This window comes from Leopardus geoffroyi, chromosome C3 (genome assembly GCF_018350155.1).
Source record: "Leopardus geoffroyi isolate Oge1 chromosome C3, O.geoffroyi_Oge1_pat1.0, whole genome shotgun sequence".
NCBI classification, from domain to species: domain Eukaryota; kingdom Metazoa; phylum Chordata; class Mammalia; order Carnivora; family Felidae; genus Leopardus; species Leopardus geoffroyi.
Window position 1 is genome coordinate 124,295,262 of NC_059338.1, and position 14,976 is coordinate 124,310,237.

The window sequence follows — 14,976 nt, forward strand, 5'->3', positions numbered from 1 at the left end:
AACAGATGGGTCCTAGAAGGTAATCAGGTATTGAGGAAAGATCAGTCAGCTACATTTGGGATCCCTAAATTCCAGCTCGTCTTTAAACCAATAATCATTGCAACCTTAGAACTTCAGATTTCTCATCCGTAAAATATGGAGGATAGAGCTGGATTATCTCTAAGCTCTTTTCATCTTTATGAAAAGCTGGCAACTGTTTGTTTATATCCTAGCTTGCTCCAGAAGGGTTTGTAAGAATAAGGCACAATATATAACACATTAAGACAGAGTGGATTAAAAACAGGTGAAGGTAAAATGAGGCACAGGGAATGTAATGTAGGAAACACAGAGGAAGGAGGGAGGTTACTATGCAGAATGAATTCTGTGAAATCTTTCATGGTTAATATGAAAGAACCAAGTTTTGTTCACTGCTTTCTGATGAACAGTCTGAAGAGAAAACTAGAATCATAGCCTTGTGATTAATAGGGTCCTAGGCTAAAAACACATTTTTTCCTGCAGAAACAACTGTTCCTAGTTCTGAGACCAAATTTTTCTCATGATGTTTATATTTTGTGGCCTTTTACTCTTTTAGATAGAAATTTTGGCTCTGTGACAGGCTGGTCCCAAAGAGATTTGGGCCGTCTATAAATGTGCTTCATAGGTAGCTGTGGATACATCGTCCTCATTTATTAAATCATTACACATTGTAGACCAGCTCTGCTTTGCTGTATGTGAAGGTGTCTGGGTCTCATTTCTCTGGACTCTGGAGTATTCTCTAGAACCTGGAGGGCTGTGTGGCGGGAGGCCAAGGTCTGGATTGCTGTGCTGGGGTGCACGGTGTATACAGCAGAGCCCATTTGTGTGGCCTCCCTTGTACGCTGTCATTACATCCATTCAGTTTTGAGGACGCTCATCCCCTTGTCCCCCACTCATGTCCAACTTCTTACCCTTTGTCGTAGCCTGGATCAGGGTTTCCCTACAGCCTCTTCAGAAGATCTTTGGGATTCAAAAGTGTCCCAGGGATTTTACACTGTTAGGGTGGTAAAGGTTCAAGTCCAAGGCCTCTTTTTAAAGTATTAGTAAATGGCATGATTATGTAAATATTTTTAAAGAAAACAAAACTGTTGGAGGACCTCTAAGAGCATAGAAAGCCACTGATGACAGTCAGATGAACAAATATGCTCACTCAAATGCTGCAAGTTTCCAATGCAGTTTTAATTAATACAGTCATGTATTGTTTATTTATATATGTCTATGTATATATGTATATATGTATGTATATATGTATATATATGTATATATATGTGTGTGTGTGTATATATATACATATATGTATATATATGTATATATATACATATATGTATATATATGTATATATATACATATATGTATATATATATACACACACACACACACACACACACACACACACACACACACACACCAGATAGCTGATTAGTGAGACAATAGGCATAAGAAGTATCAATGTTATATTATAAACTTCAAATATCTGGTCAAAATTCTTATATACTTATCATAGTATCGATAATGTTTTATGTTTTAAATTGGGTAGTGGTTATATGAGTATTTGTTATATCATACTTTTTGTGAATCTTAAATATCTTAATATATTTGGTAAGTTTTATATTAGTTTATTAGAATATGTATGGTAGGGCTGCCTGGTTGGCTCATTTGGTTGGGCACCCAACTCTTGATTTTGGCTCAGGTCATGATGTCACAGTTGTGAGATCGAGCCCTGTGCTGGGCTCTGTGCTGGGTGAGGAGGCTGACTGAGATTCTCTCTCCCTCTCTCTCTTCTTTTTTCCCCCTCTCTCCCCCTCTGCCCTTCCCCTGATCTCCCTCTCTCTTTCTATCCCCCCCCAAAAAAAAGGAATATGGTATAAAATTCAATGTTAAAAAAAGAAAAAGTAGTAGTGACAATCATATAATCTGGCTTTTCATTTATTAGAATTAAGTATCATCCATACCGTTAATATATATGTCCTCAAGCTCCTGTTGGCAAGCTAACAACACGGTCAGATCAGACAAAATATATGTTTGTTGCAGAGAAATGCTTACAAACAGCAGCCTCAACCTTTTTATCTTGTCTCATTATTTTAACAGTAAACACAAAAATTATCATAGGTCGATTATGTTTGTCCAAAATGTTGAATACTCAAACATTAGCTAATGAAAGCAATTATTGTCTGTTTTGGTACTGTAACATATTAAATATAATTTGGAACCTATATATTTGAAACTTACATGTGAAAATATTTATATATGTGATATACACCAATATGCCTTTTCAAAAATTTGTCTGAAAGTCATGTATTTTATTATAAAAGGAACTTAGAGCTCATTGAATAGCACATCACTTGTTAAATAGGAAACACTCAGAATTATTAAGGTTTGTATGTAAATGAGCATAATAATACAAACTTTCATAATAACCCATCTAAAATAAAATAATTGTACTTAAGTCATCTCTGTCTTGTATACCATAAAATTTTTAACCAAAACATATCTGATGGAGGCTTGCAAAAATAGAACTATGCAAGTCAAAACAGGTGAAGACTTTAGTGCAGCCTGGACAAGACGTTGCAATAATTATTTGTGTGCAGTTTAAAGAGAATCTTGCTGTTCTGGAGTAAATGGTTGGTAATGAGATAATATGAGGTATGGTGATTTGCAGAAAGAAGATTAAAGGCCACCGGTAGAGTCAGTTGATTAGAAGAAAATGTTATGAAACCACTCTTGCCCTGCCTGCCTCATGCCCCCCGCCCTACATGACAGGAACATCTGCTGTTCCAGCTCTCAGGGAAAGTCAGCGATTACCTCTTTCAGGGAGTTCCAACCTCCCCTGCCCCGTGCTGATTATGTTCTCTTTACTTATTGTAAGATACACCATAAATCAATGGCATTTCCACTATTGGAAATACCAACCATAAATCAATGGCATTTCCACTATTTATCGTTCTTTTTACAACAAAAGCTGACTTCTTCCTAAGAAGTCTTCATTTTCTTAATCACGTTAAATTTCTCAGAGTTTCATTTCCTTGTGTTCTTGGTCACTGGAGTATTATTTGTACTGTCTTGTTAGGTGAGTTTATTAGTTTTCATGTTCCAACTTCACTATTAACTTATTTTTAGTACAGTAAATAAATTTTACATTTATTACATTCAAATGCAGCTAATGCATTTCAAAATGATTTCAATCAGCATCATTATTTTCCAACAGTCTTAATGTTGCTTGACTATTCTAATTGTTCATTTAAAAACCCACCTTCATCGAAATAGCTACTCTTTAATAAAGCTTCAGTAAAAGTCTGAAAAAGCATTTCAATGGATTGGACCTAAGGAAAAAGAAATACATATAAATGAAATCTCTTTTACATTTAATTAATTGATGTAAGCTACAATATTTCTCTGTGAGTTGTAACTAGCTTTCATTTTCAAACTTTGGAAGAATGAGTCATTTGTACTAGGAAGTAGATGCTGAAGAACTATGTTTGGCAACTCGGAGAACATTTTTAGCATTTGAATTTCCCTATTTATAGTACAGCATCAGGCAGAGTAAAATGTTTGGCATTTCTATAAGGGATGCAAACTCTTTAACATTCTCTGTTGTGATCTAACAATTCATTTCAGAGTAAGATGAATCAGTCTTGTTTGGAAAATGTTTTATACAAATATTGGCAAGGAAACTGTAACTGCATTTCTGTGGATTTTAAAAATGCAAACTCCCCTAAAGAAAATGACAAATTGCACAATATTACTTCTTTCTTCTGCATTACTCTAGTTCTATGTGAACTGCCTTTTATTGCGTTAAATTCTCACACTACTCTGCCCCATTCCTTGCTTTTTCGATTTTGTTAACCCATGCTGAAATCAGACACCATGTTTCTGGGTCTCTCCAAATGTCAAGTTCCTTTTAATCTAAATGTCTCCACAGTGTTTTTCTCATAATTAAAACTCCAGATTACTTTATTAAAATATGCCCTTTCCTTTTACCTTAGACAATATGAGAGTAGTAATTCTCTGCTCTTACTTGCCTGAACAGAAGAGAGATATTCATATTCTCTCCCTCATTCTCTCTTGCACACACACACACACACACACACACACACACACAGTGTTGAACTAATAAAAAAAATAGAGCACGCTAAATCTAATGTGGTACCCTGGATGGGATCTTAAAACAAAAAAAGGACAGTGCTGAAAACGAAGGAAATCTGAATGATGTATGGACGTTACTTAATACTAATGTACCAATGTTGGCTCATTAATGGTACAAATGTACCATGTTAACGTACAAAGTTAATAGTAAACTAGAAAAATTACAATAACTATAGCTAATGTATTAAATGGTAGAGTTGACTGCAGTCTGTTTTGTGACAAGAATAGAGTATGGAGTGATAACTGGTTCTGTTTTTGCCGAGGTCCTCTTTGAACATAGCTGTCTGTAGCAGGGGTTGGCAACATCTGGGGCCAGATCCAGCCAGCTGCCATTTGTGTCAGGCTCGCACATGTGTTGCTTTTCTTTCTCGTGCCCATCTCCAGAGGGCTGAGAGGGTGCAGGCTCAGGCTCCCCGGGCTGGATTCCCAGCCGTTTGGTTAGCGGCTCTACTTGACTTGTTTAACCTCTCTGGACCTCATTTTCCATTTCTAGGAAGTCAGAGGACCAAATCAGATTTTTCTCTCGGGGAATCTGTGGCGTACAAACTTCTGATCCTGTGTGCTACAGGTCTGTTTGTGATCGTAGCTATGGAATTTATTGAGGATAAAATTGTGGCACTAAGCCAACTTGCATACTTTATGATAGTTTATAGCATGAGATTATCCATCATTTTCTCAGCATTTTTGAACTCTGCCAAAAAAGAAATAGTCCCTGAAAATAATACTGTTGCCACGTGAGAGTCACTTATGCATTAAAAGAAGACAAGACCACAGTTTCTTGAAATACCCGCATCAAATCTGAACTAAAAATCCTATTAAAATATTAAACTATACCTTAATTTGTGATGAAGTACATATAAGTAAATATAAGGTACATCTCAAACCAAATTTTTTCAGTTAATGTGCCTTTGGATCATACACTTAAATGTAATTTAGTTTGAATTTATTATTTAATATAATTGATAGCTTATTTGTGGTATTCTAGTTTATGATAATAAAATTTTGAGTACCTAATTATGCTTAAGGCCTCTAAACACACTTAAGATCCTGCCAAGTATCCATATTACGCTTGTTGAGTTAATCATTAAGAAGTTACTCATCTGATAATTATTTCTTAATTCCTTTTGAGTCAGCCATTGTCCATAAGAAATTAGTTCCTAGCTCTAGTATTTCAGTGCTGTATTTTGAGTAGAGGCATATAAAAACAAGAAAGGTTACTTAGGTCTGCCTTGAAAGTTAAATCGAATAATAACCACTTGACTGATGGAAGTGGTTCTCAACCTTGACTGCTCAATAAAATCACTCAGGGGGCTTTTAAAAATGCCCGTGTGCAGTTTGTACCCCAAACTAATTAAACCAATCTCTGGAGGCATTGTTTTAAAACTTCCCAGGTGCTTCCAATATGCAGCAAAAATTGAGACTCCTGGCCTTCAGGCCTTGTGATGGTCTCCGTCCAGCAGAACTCCCCAGCCCTTCGAAATTGGGTGACTTGAGCAGCTGTTAGTCACTTAAAGAGTGAACCGTAGTCCCCCTCCTTGTCCGCAGGGGACACGTTCCAAGACCCTCCATATCTAAAACCACATGTAGTACTGAACCCTAGATATACTATGTTTTTCCTAAACATACATACCTACAGTAAGGTTTAATTTACAAATTAGGCACAGTAAGAGATTAGCAACAATAACTAATAATACATAGAACAGTTATAACCACATTATAATTAAGGTTATGTGAATGTGCTCTCTCTCTCACAATACCCTGTCGTACTATATTCACCCTTCTGGTGATGATGATGAGAGATGCTAAAAGGCCTCTGGATAAGATGCAGTGAGGGGAATGACTGAGGCATCGTGACGTAGCGTTTGGCTACTGCTGACCTTGTGACAACGTATCAGAGGGTCATCTGCTTCCGGACCACAGATGGCTGTGAATAACTGAAACCGCGAAAGCCAAACCATGGATAAGAGGGGACTGCTGTCTACTTCCAAAGAGAAAGAAGTCTGCCAGTAGTAAGGAACAAAAGCATGTCCCTTGCCCTAAATCTCCACCTCACAAATACCAGGAGAGTTTGCCCTGATTTTGAAATTGCATGCCTTAGTGCTACAGTGTTTGCTGTGGCTTTTGTTTCACGTGGTTTTTTAGTTCCCATACAAGATCAGTGAGAGCTAACACTTAGCACATCCGGTACGTTTCAGTCCCTGTACTATATACATCATTCTGCCTCCCAGCCAGGAAAGAAAAAGTTAGTCACTTCAGAATAAAAGTAAAAAGCCAGGGTTTTGTTTTGTCAGAGAAATCTTATCTCAGTGTAATTGGATATTTGATCACTTATTCATTCATTCAGTAAACATTTATTGAATATATGTGCTGTTCCAAAAACAAGCTTTAAAGGTACTTTAAGTTCTAAAGTACGAAGGATCTGTTTGTGCTATCATTTGCTTCATAACAAGCTTAGTGACTCAGTATGACCATCAGTTCTGTAATTGGCAATGAAGGCTGGACTTAGTTGGGCAATTCCTCTGGTCCCCACCAGGCTCCCACACACAACAATGTTCAGCTATGGTTTGGCTTTACTAATCTTAGCTGGGCTCTCACGTGTCTGGGGTGTGGGCTGGGATAACCTGGTTGACAGAACTCTGGTCCATGTTATCTCTCATCCTTCAGCGTTCTGTCTCATCCTTCAACAGGGCTAGCCTAGTCTTCATCACTCGAGGGAGTTAGGGTTACCTAGAGAATGAATGCAGGGTTATGAGGCACCTCATCTCAGAGGCCTCATCTCAGAACTGGCACACGATCACTTCTGCCACATTTCTTGGCCAAGCAAGTCACAAGTCGGGTCTAGGTCCAAGGGCTAGGGAAATAGACTCTATCTCTTGATGGATAGTCCTGAAAAGTTCTATTACAAAGGGTGAGGATAAAGGAAAGAGTAGAGTAATTGTGATTATTTTTGCAATCAACCACAGATGGAAATTCTAATTCTGTCTTGGGACGTGAAGGGAGATTTCTGAGAGATGACTTGAGCAGGTTCAAACCTGGAAAACAAACAGTGCGAGATGAAAACAATAGCATGAGTGAAACTGTCAAGTTGCGGTTTCCTTAGTGAAAAACAAAATGGAGATTGTAAAATTTCCTGAATATAGGAAATATGGCTAGCCCAACACAGAGCATTTAGAAGGCACTCAGCATGTACTTTTTCATTTGCATTTACATCATTTACATCAAATTGGGTGGGCCCATAAGACAGATGTAATAATCTGATAGCTTTATAACTTATCATCTGAGTGACCTTAAACAAGTTACTACCTTCTGTAGCTCTCTTTAGTACAGTGAAGAGAGTAATGTCTTTTGTGTCAGTTCATTTTTGCTGCATAACAACCACCCCACAGCTTAATGGCTTAAAACAACAGCCATTTACTGGACTCCTTACTCTGTAGGTTTATAGTGTGGGCTGGCCCAGCGTGGCAGCTGGTTTCAGTTGGGCTCACGTATGTGTCTGTAGTCATCTTACAGTCAGCTAGGTGTCTGCACCTAGCTGGGGGTATAGTGAGGATATACCTGGGCACCTGCCTCTCATTCAGTAGGCTAGTCTGGGCTTATTCATACAGAGGGTCACACAGAGGATCCCCAGGCTTCCAAGAATGAGACCAGAAACCCGCATAGCTTATGGGCGAGGTTCACAATTGACACACTGTTGCTTCCACTGCGTTTCATTAGACAAAGTGAGTTGCAAGGCTAGGTGAGAATTAAGAGTAGAGAAATGGGCAGCATTGTTTACTGTAAGGGGCTACAAAGTCATATTGCTAGGGGTGAGGATGCAGGGAAGAGAAGAATTGTAACCACTTACACAACCTTCTCCACCTGCCTATGGTTTGTAACAGTCCTGTGAAGAATAAGTTAACTGTAACTTGATTTTTCTAGATGAGGCTCCAAGTTAAAAAGTGTCTGGCAGATAGTGGATGTTCAGTAAGTAGAAGCCATTAACTTTTTCTTACATATATTAGAAACCAGAGTTTCAGCAAGATTCTTTTAATTACCTATTTTAAAGAGCATCAGATGAACCACCAAATGGTATTCACAAAGGTTACATAAATGTTATGCTTTCTTTCCCTGTTGCAGAAAAGTAATATAAGTAGAGAAAAGCTCACTGCCTATGAGTGCGTGTGTATCTTGGCACAGTATTCAGGAATTGTCACCTGATGAGTCTGACAAAACCTAGCAGTGGGGCCAGGCATCTTCACAGCTGCCCAGAAGAAAGATATACTTAATGAGAAGAAAAAAAAAATAGAGATAGTAAAGTATAGTATTTCAATTCCAAAAATATTAAAGGCCCTTTTAATGGGTTAGAACCCATTTTTAAACCTATGCAAAGAATGAAAACCTTAATAAATCTTTATTGATTTCTTTCACTGTTGCATTATAAGTATTTTCACAAAACCAGCGTAGCCCCATATAGTTCCAGATTGATCCAAAAACTGCTCTTGGATCCCATAAATTGGATTCAATGGAGATTTATTTATCTGACAGCTAGACTCTCTCTAATCAGTGATGTGAACTGGGTCAAAAAAAAAAAATCTATGTTCTTTGAAATAAATAGGACATCAGAGGTGATTCAAGAACGTGTAGTATAGAAAAATGGCAAATGTTGATTGAGGATGGTGTCTGCTTTTTACATCTGTGGTGCTTCTAAGCTCCTTAAAGGATCTCAGATGATCATTGGGCTCTGCATCCCAAATCCAGCCTCTATTAGCCAGCCGTCCACCTCCAGAAGCCCCAAGACGCTCAAAAGGCCATGTCCACCTGATAACACTGATTTCCAGGTGCCGAGCTCCCACTGTACTGTAGTTCCTTTTATGATTTTAGAAGATTCTTGAGGCGGAGTGATTGAGACCGATGATCCTCATCCTTACCTGTCTCACTTTCTTCCTCTCTGAGTGATGGGCGTGAAGAGCTACTGAAACCCTAGAAGCCTCTGTTCCTTATTTCACCAGCAATGATTGTACAAAGACACTTAGGTTTACATGGCCGCTCCATCATATTTACAGTCATTTGGTTATTAACAACACAAACATTGCCTCCCGGAAATTTAGATGATCAGAAAGAAAAAGAGAATAGAAGTTAAAACATTCAAGACAGCCCAGCACAAACACGTTTGCTGATGGCCTTGCTTTTGCTTTCAAAGCCTGCCGGTCCCAGCTGTAATCACCACCCTGTCTCACCCTAAGACACGGGAGTGCAGTGCCTTTGCCGTAAGAGTAAACAGTTCATTTGAACACTTGGTGTTTGTGTTTAAAGTAATGTTTTACGGACCGTGTAATAAAGTACCTTACCTGGTACCGAGCATATGGTAATAAGTATTCATGGACGTGATCTGTCTGTTTGTGCATGCCTGAGAGTGATTTCTGCTTTATGAAATTCATGTTGGCAAGGACAGTGGTTTTTGTTGATACTAATAGACCATCTGGGGCTTGCTATTCTCAACTTGATGGCTCTGTTTATACCTAATATCTTTAAGGGGAATTCCATATTTTTTAACTTTGGCAAACCAGAAGTTGTATACAGGCTTCTGAACCCAATTCAGAGAAGTTTACCCTGCAAATATCTTAAATTACTGCAACGATTTTTTATAAATAAAAGTTAAATGCAAATGTGCTATGCTCAGTCTCAGAGATCCCTGGAGATCCTGAGGTTTTTTGGTATTGTTACTATAAAGAATTTACAGTATATTAAACATTTTACCTAAAACACACACTTTGAAAGCTGTCGGAAACCCTATTCAAATGAAAGCCATCAACAGATTTAGGAGGCATAATTGGTCTTATTTAGATTTTAGATGATTAGTAAGACATAAATACTGGTTCTGTCTTCTACATCTCCAGTATTAATGCAAGTTCTCACAGGCTGACACTGAGTAATACACCACCATTCTACCTTTTAAGACCATAGAATTTTGTCCCTTCGAGAGGATGTCATGCCTTTTAAAAACGGCAACCAGCACCCAAAGTGGGAGGGTGTGGAGTCATGGTTTGCTCCACCCTACGCTGTTATTCCCCAACTTCAAGTTGAGTGTTAACCACCATGTCCCGTGTGCCGTGGTTTTATTAAGTTCGAGTTAAGCAAAAAAGCAGAAGATAGAATGAACAAGTTGTGTAAAAGAAATAAACATTTCTTTAAAGAAAAATGGGAAACATTACGTGTCTTTGCAAAAGAGAAAATACTTCAGCGTGGTGAATTCCCATCTGGCCTGCCCCTGTGTTTGCAGTACCTGCCAGGCCGCTGTGGCATTGGAGTTGGTGGCTGGGACAGCTGTGTGCTCTTTGCGTTCCTGGCTTGTTGATGAGAACGTCATTTTGTATGAAACCACATTTTTTAAATACCATGTATTAAATACTGCATTTTCAATACCATGAGGAAAGAACATCAGATTTAGAGTGGAAGACAGGGATGGCACTGCTGTTTTCCTGGGTTAGGTGGGGTCTCGGCCAGCCTCTTACTCCCTCTGGTCTATTGTTTCCTTGTTGTAAAACACCAATAATGATTTAAAAGAAGGAGAACGCTGCCTTAAAGGTTTCTCATAAGATTGTTGAGCTAGTCAAAAAGTAAAATGTCTGTGAAAATGTTTGATAAACTCTGGAGTTATTACACAAAAATAAGGTGATAATAATGGCTGCCCTGAACTTCAAGCTGAGTGTTAACCACCATGCCCTGTGTGCTGTGGTTTTCTGAAGTTAGAGTTAAAAAAAAACTGCCCTGTGGGGTGAGGGAAGGTGAGGACTCTTGGGTCTTCGTAGATGAGTAAAGGACTCAGACTGAGAGACTCCACCTGGATCATGGGGTGATCATGGGGTGATTTACCAGTGGAGCAGGATTTAACCTGTGTCTTTCAGACCCCCTGAACCCATGTACATCTCCTGTGTTATTAATAATGTTGTGGTTATTGCCTTTTTTCTATGGTCTGCCATAAAAAGTGCCAAGTCGGACTTACATAACACATATTTTGTTGCGTAAGACTCCAGGAAGTAAATATGATGGAAATAAGGAAAAGGGGCTAAGACTGAACCTCAGAGAAGAATCACAAAATTATACAACCATGGAAAGGAGCAAGAAAGGCCCTAGGAGTGTCTTCTCAGTGTATGGTTAATGCCACAGTTTGTCATTTTCATTTCCTTACAAGTCCATGGCATTTTAGTTGACACATTGATAACAGTCATTATGGATAGTTATACAAGTGGCATATATAAAATTTGTTCTTTCTTGTTCATAGAAAGACACATACATAAACTTAATCAGAAACCTCACAATCTTGTGAGTGTGAGTTAACTGACCTGGGGAGACAAAATCCTTGATTGTAATTTGATCATTTCAGTGATGGAAGTAAAACAACAACAACAACAACAACAACAAAAATGAGTAAAATCCTGGTGGTTATATCTAGAGGGTTAATCAGTTCAGGTTCACATTTTTGGCAAGAAGACTTCATAGTTAGTGCCTCCTCTCACACAATAGAACCCCATGTCTGATTGTGCCTCCACTCATGACGTTAAGATTAATCATTGGGTTCAGGTGTAATCATCCTGACTCACTTACTACAAAGTTTCCTATCAGCCCAACCCTGTAGTTTGAACAGGCTTGGATGATCATTGCTGAGAAATAATGGTTAGTTATGTGTTGGCTTTGTGACTATTTATGGCCTACTGTATGCATTACATAGGTTCCTGTAAGTTTCCATGAAAGTCTATTTGAAATTGAATTATGTTTTAAACAAATTTGAGTTGGTCATGATTTAAAATAATATTTTTTTTATAAAAACATCCATGTCATTTCATTTCATTTCACTCTTTCATAAATAGAAATTTATATGTATTGGATGTGGTTAAAGCAAGATAACACCATCTCTTAGAACTTTATAGTGTGAGCAAACTTTCTTCATTTGAATCAGCTAATTCTGATATTGATAATGATTACAGTTTGCCATTTGAATTTAACTCTATTTAAAAAGAGAAATAATCAGTGTCACCTTGGTAGCTCAGTCCATTAAGCGTCTGACTTTGGCTCAGGTCATGATCTCACGGTTCGTGAGTTTGAGCCCTGTTTTGGGCTCTGTGCTGAAAACTCAGAGCCTGGAGCCTGTTTCAGATTCCGTGTCTCCCTCTCTCTGCCCCTCCCCTGCTTGTGCTCTCTCTCTCTCAGAATAAATAAACATTTTTAAAAAAGAGAAATAATCAGATACAAGCTATAGATTTAAGTACTTTATATACATTGAATTTTTTTAAGATGCATATTCTTCTTATATAAATAGCGAGGAAAGCAGAAGGAGGAACTAGTATTTATCAGGTGCCTTTTCTGGGCAAGGGCACGAAACTGCATGTTTCACAAGATACAAACGTAGCTGACTTTGATAGTGATATCCAATGTACTTTTCTCTACTGAATGGATAACTGAAATATTGAAGATTCTGAATGGAGCTGACACGCAAGCATAGCACATATTTGGAAAGCTGGCAGAGTGTGTTATCAATATGGCTTAAAGTGCTAATCTAGACCCAACAGAAGCGCCTCAAAATAGAGGTAGTGTCCAACTGTCGATTCCATATGTCAGTAGGATTTGTCCTGAAGATATTACAGCTGACTTCCTGGCCAGATCTATTAGTATCATGTGGTAATGATGGAAGGGTAAGATTACTGACAAAAGATCCCAGGCTGTAATAAATCCACCAACATGAAGTGGATGCTTTTTGCAATGTAATTCCTGTCCCAAGCCAGATGTGTATGGGAATGACCAATAACAAGGGATCCAAAAACTTTTCCTTGGTACGCTGAGGATCCTATGCCAAATAAGCACGGTGTTACCCCCAATAAAGTGGTCTAAAGAAACCCCAACAGAAGATTGGAAGTGCAGTTTCAAACATTAACGTCTAGCTGCTTTCTGTTGGGAATTGAAAGAAACAGCCAACATTGCAAGATGTGCAAACAGAGAAGCTCTCTGGCAGAAGCTTAGAGCCAGCAAGGCACAGGGTGCGTATCACCTTCTCTGCAAAAGTGGCTGGCTTTGTGGGTCTGATTAAAATCCCAGTACGTGCATATTGTTTGGGGAACTGCATGTTAAAATTGCAACTGTACATACTCATTTATGATCTATTAACATCAGTAGTTTCAACCTTAAAGAATATAAGACTGTATTCAGAACACTCTTGGTCAGACTGCAAAGGTATGCATTCATTCACTCTCTCAATATTTGCTGAGTGACTGCCACTCTTGCTGGTTTTGGAGTTATAGCTGCATGGGCAAAGAGTGCCTGTGCTCATGGAGGCTATATTCTAAAGGGAATCATGCAACCATAAATACAAAGGCCAGTATATAAGATGCTTTCATATAGGGAAAGGAAGAGAAGATCATGGGATAAGGCTGAGGTAGGGATGGGCAGGGAGAGCTTTAGAATGACTGCTCAGAGTGGACTTCTCTGAGAACGTGATGCTTGAACAGGATAGAAGAAAATGGAGAGGAAGCAGCTCTGTTATGACCTGAAGGATGATCATTCCAGGAGGTAAACAGCTAGTTATAAAAGATCCAGGGTAAGGACAAACTCTTTATGTTCAAGAGCTAGAAAGAAAAAGCCATGGTAGTCTTTCAATAAATGTTTGTCAAACTGAGGTGAACAAAGTGTATTGTGTCCACTTAAACAATGGAGATCAAGAGAAGAGCTAAAGTAGCCTAAAGCATAAAGAAAGGTATTGTTTTAATAATGCATTGATTGCCAGGACGCGCTTCCTCTAAGAATTATAGATCATTTTGCAAGTGGAGGATAATGAATGTATGTTTTAGGTCAACTTTGACATGTAATCTAAAACCAGTGGTATGTGAGAATAACGGACCGGGAGAACTTTTTTGTATTTCCTGGTGAAATTTTCATATTTGAATATACTGTAAAATAATTCTATTTTAATTTACCCAATTATGTTTAGCCATACAACTTTTAGATTAGTGTTTGAGGGACGCAGAGAAAAATAGGTAGACATTACAGCGGACAATCAGACAACATGACTCAGTGCCCACATCTTCTGAGTCTGGGTCTCTATTTTGCAAGCTCAGATGCCACCTTCTGGAATAGACTCTATACATGCTGTCTTTTGGCCCAAGCTCTGAGGATATACATGTGCAGAAAACTTGGTTTATGTGGTTACCAGTGTGGACTCGTATGGGCAGAGGAACAATGAGCTATATCTGTTTGACACGGTCACATCCTGACTATGCCATGATTCAGTACTACAAGAAATAACGTGAAGTAGCAGGTCCTAGTTAAGAGTTTAGAAACATGAATGAAGAGTCTAGCTAAGTGATTCTCAGCGCTAACTATATATTCACATGCTATGGGGACACATTTACAAATGTCAGTGTCCAGGCCCGATCCCTGCTCAACTGAAGCCAATTTCTGGGGTTAGGCCTGGGCATCGGTATGTTGTAAAAAGTTTCCCAAGTGGTTCTAATGTATAGCCATGGTTGAAAACTCTAGTCTAATTCAGAGGAATTTAATAATTCTGTATAGCCTTTAGGATAAAGTTGGTTTGATTTTAATTATCTTAGTCTTTGTATCTCATATATCATTTGGATACTTCTTTCAACATTTCCTTAAAGATCAGAACTTACGATCCAAAAGATTAACGTAGTGGGAAAGTCTTCTTTTCCTTCCTTCCTTCCTTTTTCCTTCTTTTATCCTTTGCTTTTTAAAAAATGTCTCTTCCTCTAAAACCTATTCTGGACATTGAAAACTTTTAAAAATCTATAAATAGTTCATGATAATTAAATTTAAAACTTCATGTATGCA

The 14,976-nt window shown here is 38.3% G+C and overlaps 1 protein-coding gene across 1 annotated transcript in view; it reads left to right on the forward strand.

Moving 5' to 3' along the window:
• LOC123586636 overlaps positions 1-10,492 on the forward strand; it is a 106,357-nt gene extending 95,865 nt beyond the window's left edge. The window contains exon 6 of the mRNA XM_045455839.1: positions 10,418-10,492. Coding sequence (XP_045311795.1) covers positions 10,418-10,492 — 75 coding nt within the window. The remainder of the gene's footprint in view (positions 1-10,417) is intronic.
• Positions 10,493-14,976: the final 4,484 nt, after the last annotated feature.